General features: G+C 41.2%; 1 protein-coding gene across 1 annotated transcript in view; it reads left to right on the top strand.

Moving 5' to 3' along the window:
- Positions 1-14,073, top strand: part of SPRED2 (sprouty related EVH1 domain containing 2) — a 123,379-nt gene that overhangs the window by 85,393 nt on the left and 23,913 nt on the right. Inside the window, exons 3-4 of the mRNA XM_018055430.1 lie at positions 4,310-4,487; positions 13,192-13,360. Coding sequence (XP_017910919.1) covers positions 4,310-4,487; positions 13,192-13,360 — 347 coding nt within the window. The remainder of the gene's footprint in view (positions 1-4,309; positions 4,488-13,191; positions 13,361-14,073) is intronic.

Genomic DNA, 14,073 nt, shown 5'->3' with positions numbered 1-14,073 from the left:
ACATCCTTCACAGCCTTTAGTGCAGCACTTTATCCCCCCGCCTTGTTTTAAATAGCCAGTTGCCTCAGTTAATGCTGGCTGTTAGGGTTGTTGCCAGAGGAGATGGGGGCTTTCGCCCCACCTCACCTCCAACATACACAGCAGATCACAGAGAGGTCTGCTGTTGGGAAGGGGCATCAGAGAAGTCAGGGCAGCAAATAAGATACTGCAGACCACAAGCAAAGGCCAAAATGCACCGGCCCCTCTGCTCTGGAAGGCAAGGTTGGGGTGCTTTTTTGATGAATATTTTTTTTTAATACTTTTTGGGAATAAGTTGATGGCACTAACGTAAGTAATGCAAACTTCCCTTTTTCGTTTACTTAATCCCTTCAAAGGAAGGGAGAAAAGCACACAGCTGCAACCAAAAAAGTAAAAGCGTCCTTTAGCAAACGGTGTGGAGCGTTCCTGTTACTCACCTTGGCCATTTCCTGTTGGGATGAACCCGCAATATGTTCATAGAAGATTTGAGAAAGCTGTTTCATACTGGAGAATGACACATTCTGGAAACCCCTAATTTTTCTAGAATAAATGGGGAAGGAGGAGGAGCATCTTTTCAAATTGTATGTAACTAAACAAATGTTCTTAATCTCTCTGATCTAAAGTAATATGCATGTTGAATCCTGAGGTGAGTGGATTAATGATAGAAGCCGTGTGACTTTTTGAATTCAGTGTTCCTGTTAATAAAAAGGAAATCTTTAGCCTATCCCAGTTAAGCTGTTGTGGCTCATAAGCAAATGAGTATTGGAACACTGTATTTTCTCAGAGATTTTGTTAGCTACAAACTTTTTTTTGAGCCTGTTTACAAATATTGTCAATTTAACTCCATCATTCCACAACCCAGTACATATCAGACATCACTCTATGGTCTCAGGATACAGCAGTAAACAAGAAGGGCAAAGTCCCTGCCTCCATAGGGTTTACATTCTAATTGGGCAGAATGGGCTGACAAATAGGCAGATGTTGATTTAGTGGTACATAGAGAGACGAAAGGGAGGAGGGGACGACAGAGGACGAGATGGTTGGATGGCATCACCAGCTCAATGGACACGAGTTTGAGCAAGCTCCGGGAAACGGTGAAGGACAGGGAAGCCTGGCGTGCTGCAGTCCATGTGGTCACAGAGTGTCGGAAACAACTGAGCGACTGAACGGGGGTGGAGGGTGGTACTGGACAGAGAAGTCTTCTCTGATGAAATAAGCTTGGACAGAGATGGGAATGAAAGAAGGAAATGAGCCTGGTTGGTGTGTGGAGAGAAGGGTGGGAAATGGGGTTAGCAGTGAAGGAAACAGCAAGTACACACCCTGGGGTAGGGTGTGGAATGTGGAACACCAACAAGGACAGCAGGACTTGGGGGTTGAGCAAAGAGGGGAGTCAGATAAGCCCTAGATTTTTACTTTTACTCAGGGTAATATAAGAAGCTATGGGAGGGTTTGAATAGACTGTCTTAATCTGAGTTACCTTTCCAGCTTGTTTAGAAAGCTGGGCAAGAGTGGAAGTAAAGAGACCAGTTAGAAGGCTGTTGGAATTGTCGGAGAAGTGTTCTAGACATATTTCAAAGGAGGAACCAGCAGGATCAGAGGTGTCGGGAATCACGAGTTCAACCTTAAAATGTGTTAATTGGGGTGCCTGCTAGATGCAAAAGCAGAGAAATCTCATGGGCAGTTGGCATTACTCATCAGGAACCTAGGGAAGAGGTCTGGGTATAGAGATGTGAACTAGGGCACTGTTAGCGCATGGAAAATATTCAAGTGTTGTTGTTAGCCCTAGCTTGGATCAGGGATGGTTTAGCCACAGTTAAAGGGGGAGAGGCAGCAAATACTGGTACCAAGTAGTAGGCATGCTCTTGGGTGCCAGTGCGGGGTCTCTTCAGAGCGGGTCTATTTTCTTGATAAAATGAAAGCAAGCTCTTCCATCATCTGAGAGAGCGAGGGCAAGAGAACATGTGAAGCAGTTTTCTTGGGGATGGATCAAGGAAATGTAGCAGGATGCTGGGTGGACACACTCGGGTTTAGTGGTCAAAACTAGACCTATGAGCAGAGAAGCGTGGGGTGTTTCCCTCTGTGTGCTGCAGCCTGAGGGCAGGTATGGAGTTAAGTGGATGGTAGGACTTCACCAGGCAACTTCACCGAGCAAAGAGAAGGCAAACACGTTTAGGTTTTGCATGAGAGCATCGCAACAGACCGTGGAATTTAAGTTGGATAAAGAATCAAGTGAGAACATGAGCATATAGAGCACAAGAGATCATTGGCCCCAGTGGGGTGACAAATGGTTGGAATCTAGAGGGTGAACTGCACTGTTGAGAAATGGTGGCTGGGGTGTAGGATGCTGAAGACTGACAAGGTCAAGAGAGTGACCTAGGCATGAGTGGCTAAGACAAGGATATTGAAGGAGAAGAGTTCCAGAAACTGAGAGGTCAGCGCATTGGAAGGATCCTAGGTGTGAATAACTCCATTATGAAGAGTCATACCAGAGGTCATGATGAAGAGATGGAGGGACAGTCAGCCCACTTGCTAACATCTCCAAGGAACCAGGGGACATGACCAGAGATCTGAGGAAGACTGAAGAAATGCAGGGTGGGGGGCAGGCCGTGGTCAGACTTGCGAGCTTCAGAGGGACTGGAGAGAGCCCTGTAGCCTGCAGTAGAGGTGAATACCCCCACCCACCATCTAGGCTCAGAGGGGAAGGAAGGCAGCCACGTGAATGGGCCACGTGACTCAGCCAGAGCACATATTCATTTCAGTTAAGAGAGTGAAAGGAGGGACTTTCCTGGTGGTCCAGTGGCTAAGACTCCATGCTCCCAATGCAGGGGGCCCGGGTTCGATCCCTGGACAGGGAGCTAAATCCGGCATGCCTCAGCTAATACCCAGTGTAGCCAAATTATAATAAAGAAATATTTCTTTTTAAGTGAAAGGAGCTTATATGAGATACCTGGAGTAGTCAGATCCATAGAGATGGGGAGTAGGACGGTGGTTGTCAGAGGTTGAGAGAGAGGAGAATGGGGAGTTACTGTCGAATGGGCACAGTCTGAGTCTCCATGAAAAAGTTACGGAAATGGATGGTTGATGTTCTGTGGATGGCCACAGAACCGTGCGAATGTGCTCAGTGCCGCGAAGTGATACACTTAAAATGGCCCAAATGGTAAACGTTCCGTTACATGTGTTTTACCACAATAAAAGCAAGTGTGAAAGGGAGGACTGAGGAAGCAAAAGGGATGTTGGCTCTGGAGTCCCAGGGGCACCATGGGAGGGGAGTTGGGTCACAGTAGTGGATGAGCTGCAGGGGGTGGTGGGGAACCTGGGTGGCTTTGCCTGTAGGGGTGAGTGAGGTGAGGAACGTGGGGCAGAGGGGTGGTCTGAGTGGTCTCCGGCAGATTGCAGGGCGCTTGGTCAGGCTCTGAGCACTGGGTCTGGGGGGTAGAAAGAGAGAGTTCTGTGTTACTCTGCATTTTTATTTCCTTAGAACCTGGTACCCACCTCGCATATAGATGTTGGGAATATATGTCTGAAGGATTAAAAAAAAGGAATGTTATAACAAGAAAGAAAACAGCAGGAGAGAATTTAATGGCCTTGTAAATGTCCCAAAAAGTGATAGAGAATGAAAAGAAGCTAGAGTTGGTCTCTAGAGGAGAAAGAGGATTTTTGGCCAATGTGCAGAAGAACTTATTGCGAAATTGAAGTTTAGACTGCAAAAAATAAAGTCATAAACAGAAGGCTTCACATGTGTAAAGGATATTGGAATTGAAATACTTTCCCGCCTGTATAAATGATCCCATGGTGAATTTGTGATTTGGGAGTGGGTTATTCTCCTCTAATGCTAAATCAGATTATTAGCTTTATAAAATATTAAACCATGGTCATTCATTATAAACCAAGTTTTAAGGTTTGAAACCGTAATGTCCTCTTATGTTAATAGATTTGTCTTTCCTAACTTAAAGATACTAAACTGTAGATAGCAGTTCTTTCATTTTATTGTTAATACTTCCACCTGGAAACTGGAGAATGTTATGCTTGCATACATTCTCAAAGACTCACAAATATTTTTTAACAACCGGACATCTTTCTTTTTTAACTTAAATATTATACTGAGTTTAAGAGTTTGGGTTTTTTCCAAACTTGAACATTGACATGGGTTACCTTTTAAGGGTGCTGCCAGGCATAGATTTTCTTTTGATGAGTCCCAAAAATGCTGGCTGTGGTCGCCTTGCTCTGTGAAACACATCCTTCAGCTCCAGACCATTGTCATGCCCCATTCTTCTTGTTGTTGTCGTTTTAGTGACAGCTATATTGTGCGTGTCAAGGCTGTGGTTATGACCAGAGATGACTCCAGCGGGGGATGGTTCCCACAGGAAGGAGGCGGGATCAGTCGCGTGGGGGTCTGTAAGGTCATGCACCCCGAAGGCAATGGACGAAGCGGCTTTCTCATCCATGGTGAACGGCAGAAAGACAAACTGGTAATGGCAGACATCAACGCGTGGGTTAAATAGTAACGACTGATTTCTTGATGTTAAATCATAGCCCTTTTCCTGTAGGTATTTTTCCCCTTCTTTCTCTGGCTTCAAAATCTTGCAAGAGCTTCCAAAGATAGAACTCCCAGAGCTGGCAGCAAATTGCAAAACCTAACCCAGGCTTTCCAGTGTAGTCACTTTCTACTACACACCATATAACTCAGATGCTTAGAAGTGGTGCATTAGGCAGTCTTATTTGCGTCTTTGATTAATTAAGCTGTCTTTCACTGTAGCAAGATGTTCGAAACAGAAGTATGTTCTTTATTATGAATCACATTGTAGTGATCTGTGAAGTCAGAGTTTTTTTAAACGGTTGGGTTTATTCATGGAGCATGCCATCAAGGTCGGGCTGGTGAGAGGTAGAAGGCAAAGAGGAAATGTCGTCCTGATAATTTTGTTACTTCTAAATTAATGTTTATCTTAAAGATACTGCAGCTTCTATTTCATCAGCTAATGAATAAAACATATTTGGGGAAAGAAAGTAATGGAAAGCAGTGGCATTACACTTCTGTGATAATTCTGTATGCTTAAAAATATGCTCTTTGGAGAGTACTCATGATTTCACAAGGATGGGGGCATTGATAGTTTATAACATACATTTTCATGAAGGAATTGAATGTCCAGTTCTGTTATGAAGGAATCTATGATATGAAGGGAAATTGAGTGTCTAAGTCTATTTTTAATTGGTGGCCTTGGACCTGGAAGAACATGGTCCTCTGTGTATTTGATCCTGGAATGTATACTCCACAGCCAACCATTGATTCAAAATGTGCAGGACCCCAACAGAGAAAGTACAAAGACACCACAGGAATATATCTGGTACATTTGAGACCCTTAACAGTGGCATCTGTTGAGTTTTATGTGCTAGGTATACAAATTTAATCTTCTTTTGCCACCACTCCTTAGGGTTTATAAAGGTTTCAAAATACATAAGGCAGAACAATTTCTAAACATTATATATGGATTAATAGAAATGGTGTTTTCACACTTGATTCATTTCTGGAAATGAAACAGAAATTTAAAGGGAGAATATTTTAAGAAATGTGGCCATTAAGAAATTCCTTACATAATAGTCAAATAGTTAAAACATTCTCGTTTATTAGATATTCACAATAAAGGCATTATACACTAACCAAAAAAAAGTAAAATACCCTTTATCCAGCGTTTCCTTAGGGGCTAATGACAATGCTAGCCCTTCAGTTAAGGTACATCATTGTATACAGCAGCTTGTATAGTTACATCTGAAGAAACTAAGATTCAGAAAGACTGCTTGTTCTGGGTCCCATTAGGGGACCTGAAATGGGTATTTGATTCCCTCTCACCCTGACCCCAGGTTTGATCCCTCAGTTGGGAAGATCCCCTGGAGAAGGAAATGGCTACCCACTCCAGTGTTCTTGCCTGGAGAATTCCATGGACAGAGGGGCCTGGCGGGCTACAGTCCATGGGTTCACAGAGGTGGACACGACTGAGTGACTAATACCCTGAACCCAAACTGAGCCAAAGTCACATGTGCACAGCCACTTTTAACCCTTTGGTATAGTTTTTCCCCTGTGTGCATATTTTTATTTTTACCTAGCTGTAATCAGAGCTCGTAAACAGTTTTATATATCTCATAAGAAATTTTCCATGTTGGTGGTATCAGGTTGATGTTCTGTTGTTTATTTGATGATCTCCTTAGTGTCAAATATTAAGATTGTCTGTCTCCCCCTTACCCCTGTATTTATCTATCTGCATTTTCCACACTTGCTGTCTACTTGGAATAATTTGGGGGGAGGTCAAATTTTTATGGCTTTTGATACTTACACAAAGATTTGCTTCCACCATATACGAGAATTTTCTTTAACACATTGAGGCTCAGATATTTTAAATCTTTACCGATTTGATTAGGATAACTGTGGCATCTTATATTTGATCAGCAATAAGATCGAATGTTTTTCTGTCAAACACTGTGAATTATCTGTCAAACACTGTGAATTATCTGTCAATGTCCTTTGCATATTTACTTTTTGGGGCCTGACTATTCTCCTTGATATGTATGCCCTCCAAGTATAACAAAGATAATCGTCTTCATCTGCCATTTTTACTGCAGATATTTTTATAATCTGTTGCTTGCCTTTTTTATTTTAGTTGGTGTTGTTTTCCTACAAAAATTTTGAGAAAATTTTTTCACTTTTTCCTTTTTATTTTTATTGTTAACTACTTTTATGTTAGCAGATTATCTGACCTGAACAGTTATATATTTTTAGGTCTGTTTTTCCTGGTATTTCTGTGGTTTGTTATTAGAATATGTCAACCTGAAATAGCCTTTAGATTGTCTATTAATAATTCAGCCCCTTCATTTTATAGATACATTTATAAACTTGTTTCTTATCACTGGCTTGAACATAATAATTGTAAATTTCTACAATTTCGTTTGAGGCCCTTTATGTAAATAATCTCAGTTACATTCCTGCCACATTCTAAAGGAGGAGGATACAGATATTTCCAGTTTGTAGTGGGGAAACTCAGTGCTCCAGGAAAGAATCCACTTCCCCAGTCTTAGGCACGTAATCATTAGAGACAGCTCTTGGACCATTTCATTATGAAGCTAAACCTTGGTCCCTCCATTCCAGCTCGGCATGGGAAGAGGGCGGTCCTGGCTGTGGACCAGCTTCTGTTGTGTGTTGGCTGTTGCACAAGGATTGTGTGCTTCATCCCTTCCTGTCGTGTTTCTCCATCACTCCCTCTCTCTTCTTGTCCCCTTTACGTTCTGTGACTCTGCGCTTTGGGACTTTTATAAATTATATCACCCATAATAAAGGGGTCTGTAAGTCACAGCCCGTACACCTAGGTGTGCTCCTTCATCTTCCCATCCCTCACTTTCCCAGTTTCACGTGCTGGTAAATTCTGGACTCCTAAAACACACACACACTTTTGGTCAAATGATGACTCCTCCTTTGGCCTCCAGGCTTCCATAGTGCAGCACTTCTGCCCACTGGAGGGTATGAATACTCCAGGAAGCTGTGCAAACAGGACAGGTTGTTGAGGACACCCCCCACCCCACCCCCGCCCCCCGCCCCGCCCCCGCCCCCGCCCTCGGTAGTAGAAAGGCAGCGAGAAGGTGGAGATCATTTTTGGAATACAGAGAATGGATAGTATCAGAGTTCTCAGTATTCCAACCAGAACACGAAGTACTTTCTCAGGTAGAAACCGAGTTGTCAGTAGATTTTCCAGGGTAGTGCAGTTCCTGAATTCAGCACATTGGTTTTTGTTATTGTTATTTGAATTTTGTGTTGACACCTGTGAACTTGTGTTGATGCCATGGTTTCTATGGGGGAAGTCTGTGTTCCAAGTATTCATTCACCAAGTTGTTTCTTTTTCTAAGTTGGAGACAGTCAAGTTTTCCTGAGAAGTTATATGCAAATTAAAAATTGCTGAGTTGAATCTTATTTTGATGGATTAGATGCTTTTGCTTCTTAAATGAATCCTATGAGAAACTACCTTATGAAGATTAATCACAGAATCTAAAAGGTTGATCGTTCCAGTGCAGCTCTGTGAGCACTCCCACACACATTTAGTGGGAGTTCCAGCTGGCAAAACTATTTGAAAGGCAATTTGGCAGGATATTAATTTTAAATGTGTATTCCTTTTCACTTGGCAGTTCTGCATCTAAACCCTATCCTATGGAAATAGACTTACCGAGCTTTATAGATAGCTGCAGTTCTCAGACATTTTTGGCCTCAGAATCCTTTTACTCTCTAAAAATTTATTGAGGACCCTAAAATGCTTTTGTCTGATAGGCTATAAGCTACTACTATTTACCACACTAGCAATTAAAACTGAAATTGTTAAAAATCTTAAACAGTAAGGTTAGCATAATTGACATTGTTTCTGGCAAATAACTATATAGCTATTTTCCAGGAATAAAAAAATGATTAGAAAAATAGCATTGCTTTGCATTTCTACAGAGCTCTTTAATATCTAACCTAGTAGAAGATAGCTGGATTCTAATATCTACTCTTGCTTTCAGCCTGTTGTAATATGTTGTTTTGACTGAAGTATATGAAGAAACTCCAGCCTCACACAGATATGCAGTTGGAAAATGTAGAACTATTTTAATAGCCTTTTCAGATCATCATTGATATATTAACACTTCGATCTAAACCAAAACTCAGTTCCTAGTAGTTTCTTAAATGTGGACTCTGAAACCTTTTCAGACTCTTATTACATTAAAATCCACTGATTCACCTTTCTCTTTGCATCAATCTTTTACTCATTCCTGATTTTGTAACATCATGCCTTGGTCATTTGGAAAATAATGGTTTACTGAGTTACACAGATCTTCCAAATGTTGATACGCTTAACTCTACAGTATCAAAAAAAAAAATCACATTTCTTAATATCACCACTAATATCATTTAAAAAGTCTTTTTAAGTATTGACAAGCTGTCCAAAATTCTAATTTTTCACTTGAAAGTTCAAATTTTATTATTGTCAAAAAATATCTCCTTGTTTTGCTTGAGGTGACAGGCTCACTGTGTTCATCTTCAAAAAAAGTACCTGAGTCTGAATAACCATAGTTCATCTGTAGGTTGTTCTTTCAAGTAAACCCGATGATTCATGAGAAAAGCAGTCAGTTCAGCTCACAACGGCAGCAGTTACACACGTTTTCCTCAAGACAGTCATCACTCTTCCATATGAAGCGGAAGTAAAAAGGCTCTGAGAGATCCTCTTCCCTTTCCAACTGTGCATTTGTGCAAAGCCCGAGTTTCTTCTACTTCAACCAGAGCAACACATTACAGCAGATCAAGTGTGGACACAGACAGGCGAATCCAGTTACATGTGCATCCATTTCATCACACAAAGTGAAAGGTGTGTGTTCATGGGTCACGATTTCAGTCATTTTTAACTGCTTCATCAAGGACAACCCTACATAAAACTGGCTTTTTTCCTACTGTGTGTGCCAGTGGTGAATCCAGTGGTTTTGGTACTGTTTGGTGCCACTGCCGGACCTTGACTGAGCCTCAGCACAGCAGTTTTACCCACTGTTACTTTTGCAGCATTAGCAGGGCTGGCAGCACAATGGAAAAGCAAAAATGCATTAATATATGGAGATAGTTCTGCCATCCTGAACCCCCTGAAAGGACCTGGGGTTGTAGAGGGAAGGCTCCCAAGAGCCCAAATACCAAACTTTGAGAACATGTTCAAGGATGTTCATTTCAGCATTGTCTTTAAAAGTGACCAGTTAGAAATAACCTTGAATGCCCATTAGTATGGAGAATGGCAGAATAATTCTCATATATCGTTCTGAGGAATATTACGCAGCCACTAAACAGAGTCCTTTTTTACCTTCCTGTATTTCTGAGACATGAGGAAAAGGCAAACTGAAGACCAGTGTATAGATGGGGCTACATTTAAACAGACTCACACACACAAACTTATGTGAGTACATAAAGAAGCTGCAGGAAGGGAACTAAGGTAGTGCCCATACTGTCATTGGGCAGCTCTGGAGGTAGAGAGGTGTCGAGGGGAGAGAGCTGAGCAAGAAGGGAACCTTCATGGACTCCGGTATATTGAACCTTCTGCAGTATGGATTTCTTTTTGAGGCCCTATAGAGTGTAGCCCTCCAGGCTCCTCTGTCCATGGGGATTCTCTAGGGAAGAATACTGGAGTGGGTTGCTATGCCCTTCTCCAGGGGATCTTCCTGACCCAGGGACTGAACCGGTGATTCCTGTGTCGCCTGCACTGATAGGCAGGTTCTTTACCACTAGCGCCACCTGGGAAGGCCCCTTCACAGGCTGCTGCTGCTAAGTCGTTTCAGTCGTGTCCGACTCTGTGTAACCCCACAGACAGTAGCCCACCAGGCTCCCCTGTCCCTGGGATTCTCCAGGCAAGAACACTAGAGTTGGTTGCTATTTCCTTCTCCAGTGCGTGCATGCATGCTAAGTTGCTTCAGTCGTGTCCGATTCTGTGCGACCCTTTAGACGGCAGCCCACCAGGCTCCTCTGTCCACAGGATTCTCTAGGCAAAAGTACTGGAGTGGGTTGCCATTTCCTTCTCCACTTCACAGGCTGGTAAGGTTTTAAAAAATGGAAGAAAAAAAATAAAGGAACACCAGTGACTATTGCATTTTAATCCAACTAAATGACCACAAGTTTCATAAAATGTATTCTTTGGTTCATCACCTAGAATGTTATTTACTTTCATCACAGATTGTGAAACAGCAAAATAGTATTTGCTGGAAAGGACAAGACAAAGAAATTCTGTTAAAAACCTCTCTCCCATCCAAGAGTGCTTATTAGGAACTGTATTTGCATTTTATTGCATGTGGTTAGACTTTAATGAAAGCAGGTGCTCTAAAATAAAGCCAACTCTATGAACTCAGGTGAAGATTAATGTAATTTTTTATTGTCAAATGCAACAGATACAGTTCAGAAGACAATAGTATGTACCAGTCTGAGAATGTTAATACCTTCAGATGAGGGGTGAAATACCTTCAACAAGAATATATAATCACTTATTTTTCTCCCCATGCCTCTCATTGAAAAAGCCATTTTTAAAAGCCTTTCTCAAGTTTTAGTCAAATTCCCAAACTTCGTTTTAGAGGATTAATACCTATTATGCCAAAACTTCACTAAGGTGTTATACCTGTTATGAAGATTATAGCATTTGAATGTTATCATTTTTTTCATTAAACTTACATAGATATATAATGATATAATTTTGTTGAAGAGGATAAAGAGATTTAAGAGGATAAAGAGATGGTATCTGGTCTCCTCCCCATCCCTCCTCCCACGTAGTTTAGGTGGCTAAACTTTACTTTTCTAAGAATTTATTACACTTCTCTAGGAAAATGTACCTTTGGAATAATCTTAAACTCAGAAAATGTCAACGAAAGACTAATTTTTTCGCCATAAAAATATGGAGAAACTGGAAATGTTTGTTTTTACAAAAAAGTTTATTTTGAGATTTTGCATTGAGACTATTAAATTCTAAAATAGATAACATTTGTTAGCTAAAGCCTTGGTTATTTGGATTTCCCCAATTTGGAATGGGGCTGGGCTGACATTTAATCATTGCGCTATTCTTAGGGGAAAATGGCCATAATAAGCAATTTAATCATAAATAGAACTGTGTTGAGGGGACCATTGTCTTCCTTCAACACAATGGAATAAAGTTAACTGCTTGCAATGCTTGGATAGGCCAGTTTGACTATTATTCTCATCTATTAAGTTAGAGAACATTTATTAGGTAATACTTAATTTCTGTTTGCTTAGATGTATTCTTGAAATTTTATTCATTTAAAGATATTCTCTAATTTTTATTAATTTCACTCTTTCACTTAGTCTAAAACTTATAGTGTTTCATTTCATTAAATGTAGAACTTTGCTGAACAAGATCAAAGCTGGTAAAACTTAGCGAAATCATTTGACATATACACTAATGAAACTATAGAAATAAATATTGTTGATATTTTGGAGCTATCTATGAATAAAGAATGGAGTTTACATTGACATGATTTCAATGCCTCTTTTATTCTATAATACTGAACTCGGATATCTTTGCCGGCAGTAGCACTCTGTACATAGAGGGAGTTATTTTATAAGACATCTTGATCTTTTTACAGTCTAGTTAAAGGAACAAGGCTAAAGCACATGAAACTCTTAGAAAATAATATGAAATCAAGTACTAAGTTGTGAAGGTGATAAAAACTGAAGTAAAAGAGTAAAAAAACATGATGCAATATCCTGGTAAGTATGTACAACCCTTTAGGTTTCTCACTGTTCAGTGTTTTCAGAGCATGTTCGTGTATATGTTCTCATTGATAATGTTGGTGTTATTTCCGCTTTGGAGATAAAAAGATCAAAGGTCTGAGACAATCTCCTCCAAGTCATAGCTTAGTGAAAAGGCAGTTCTGAGACTAAATTGTTAGAAATTTGGAGAATGTTCTAATAATCCAGATAAAAGGTTTATTAGAGACCTTAGATCAGGGTGGTATCAATTGAACCAGGGTTGATACAAAATATACTGAAGGGAAAATGAAATGTACTTGGTGTTTAACATAAACAGGGGATAGAGCAAGCAGAAGAGGCAAAAAGAAACCATGGAGATTCAAGCCAGAGAAAATTAACAGAGGTTGGCCTTGCTAGATAAGAAGCTGGCATAGGAAACTAAGGGCAGCGATCTCAGAACAAGTTAGGTATTTTCTCAGCTTGTTGAATTTGAGGTCACTGAGAAACAGCATTAGGACGGGAGAAGGAGGATTGAGAGTCGTGAATACAAAGGCCCTGAGGGAAAAGCAGTCAACCTAGAATAGGGCAAAGCCCCAAGACTGGGCCTCAGCTTAGAGCCCCTCTCTACCCCACTCCACCCCTCCACCCGCCTCTAGGGGCTGGAGGAAGGAAAACGAGTAAAATGCAGAGCATGGTTAAGGAGCAGAGCAATACAGCAAGGACCACCAAGGTGGGGATGTGGGGAGCAGCAAGGAGTGGATGCTCAACAGAAGCAGGCAAAGCCTTCCTCTAAGAAGGCTTCACAGATGCATGAAGGCTGAGGCGGGGGGCGGTTCATCAGTTGCCATCAAAAACAGTCATTCCTAGTTAGATTTTTGTAACCAGACACCATCGTGACTATTTAAAAAGTAACCCACCTGTGTATTTCAATCCTCCAGGTGGTATTGGAATGCTATGTGAGAAAGGACTTGGTCTACACCAAAGCCAACCCAACCTTTCATCACTGGAAGGTCGACAATAGGAGGTTTGGACTGACTTTCCAAAGCCCTGCTGACGCTCGAGCCTTTGACAGGGGAGTGAGGAAAGCAATCGAAGACCTAATAGAAGGTATTGAATTTATCACTGCATTCTCAGTGGGGCTGTGGGGCTCTTTTTAATCCCAATTGTCTGCTATCACATATTTGTGGATTATTTGCAGGAGGGTTGGGGGCCAGGTTGGTAGAGGCCAAAACTTTGGGAACATCCAAGGAGAAAAATATTCTAAGTGACAGTGCAGTGGAGAAGGAGATGGATTTCAGAATAATGGGTGATTCCAACTGGTTTTTTAGACTGCTCCGGAAAGACAAGTTCTGACATCCATGTAAATGACTTTTTGATATATTTCACCTTTTCCTGAGAAAATAACTTGGGTGCAACCTGTCTTGGTCCAGAGGTGAAGAATGGATTCTAATGGGCCCAGAAGAGGCTCTAGGCCTTCCCACTGTTGTATAATGAGGGCCCAGGGGTACGGCTGCCACTGGAAAGGAGAAGGAATCTGTGACTCCTTAGTCTGTGAGTGAGCAGCTGGTGGACACTGAAAGGCTCTTGGGCAGTCAGTTCTCAAGGGCTTTTCTAGTGTCCACTGATGCAAACACACAAATTCTCCATTTCGACACATTCAGTTATCAAATCAGAGGTTTCAAGGTGTCATAGACAACCTGTGAACAAAGAAATATCAAGCAAGGCGCAGTAAAGCCATATTCAGAATTTGGTTAGATTAATCACAAAAGAATATATATTTCATGTGTATAAGAGAGAAATGTTTTCTAAAGTCATTTTCT

The sequence above is a fragment of the Capra hircus genome, chromosome 11 (assembly GCF_001704415.2).
Source record: "Capra hircus breed San Clemente chromosome 11, ASM170441v1, whole genome shotgun sequence".
NCBI lineage: Eukaryota > Metazoa > Chordata > Mammalia > Artiodactyla > Bovidae > Capra > Capra hircus.
Note: the sequence above shows the minus strand (reverse complement) of the source record. Positions and strands in the feature narration are given on the sequence as shown.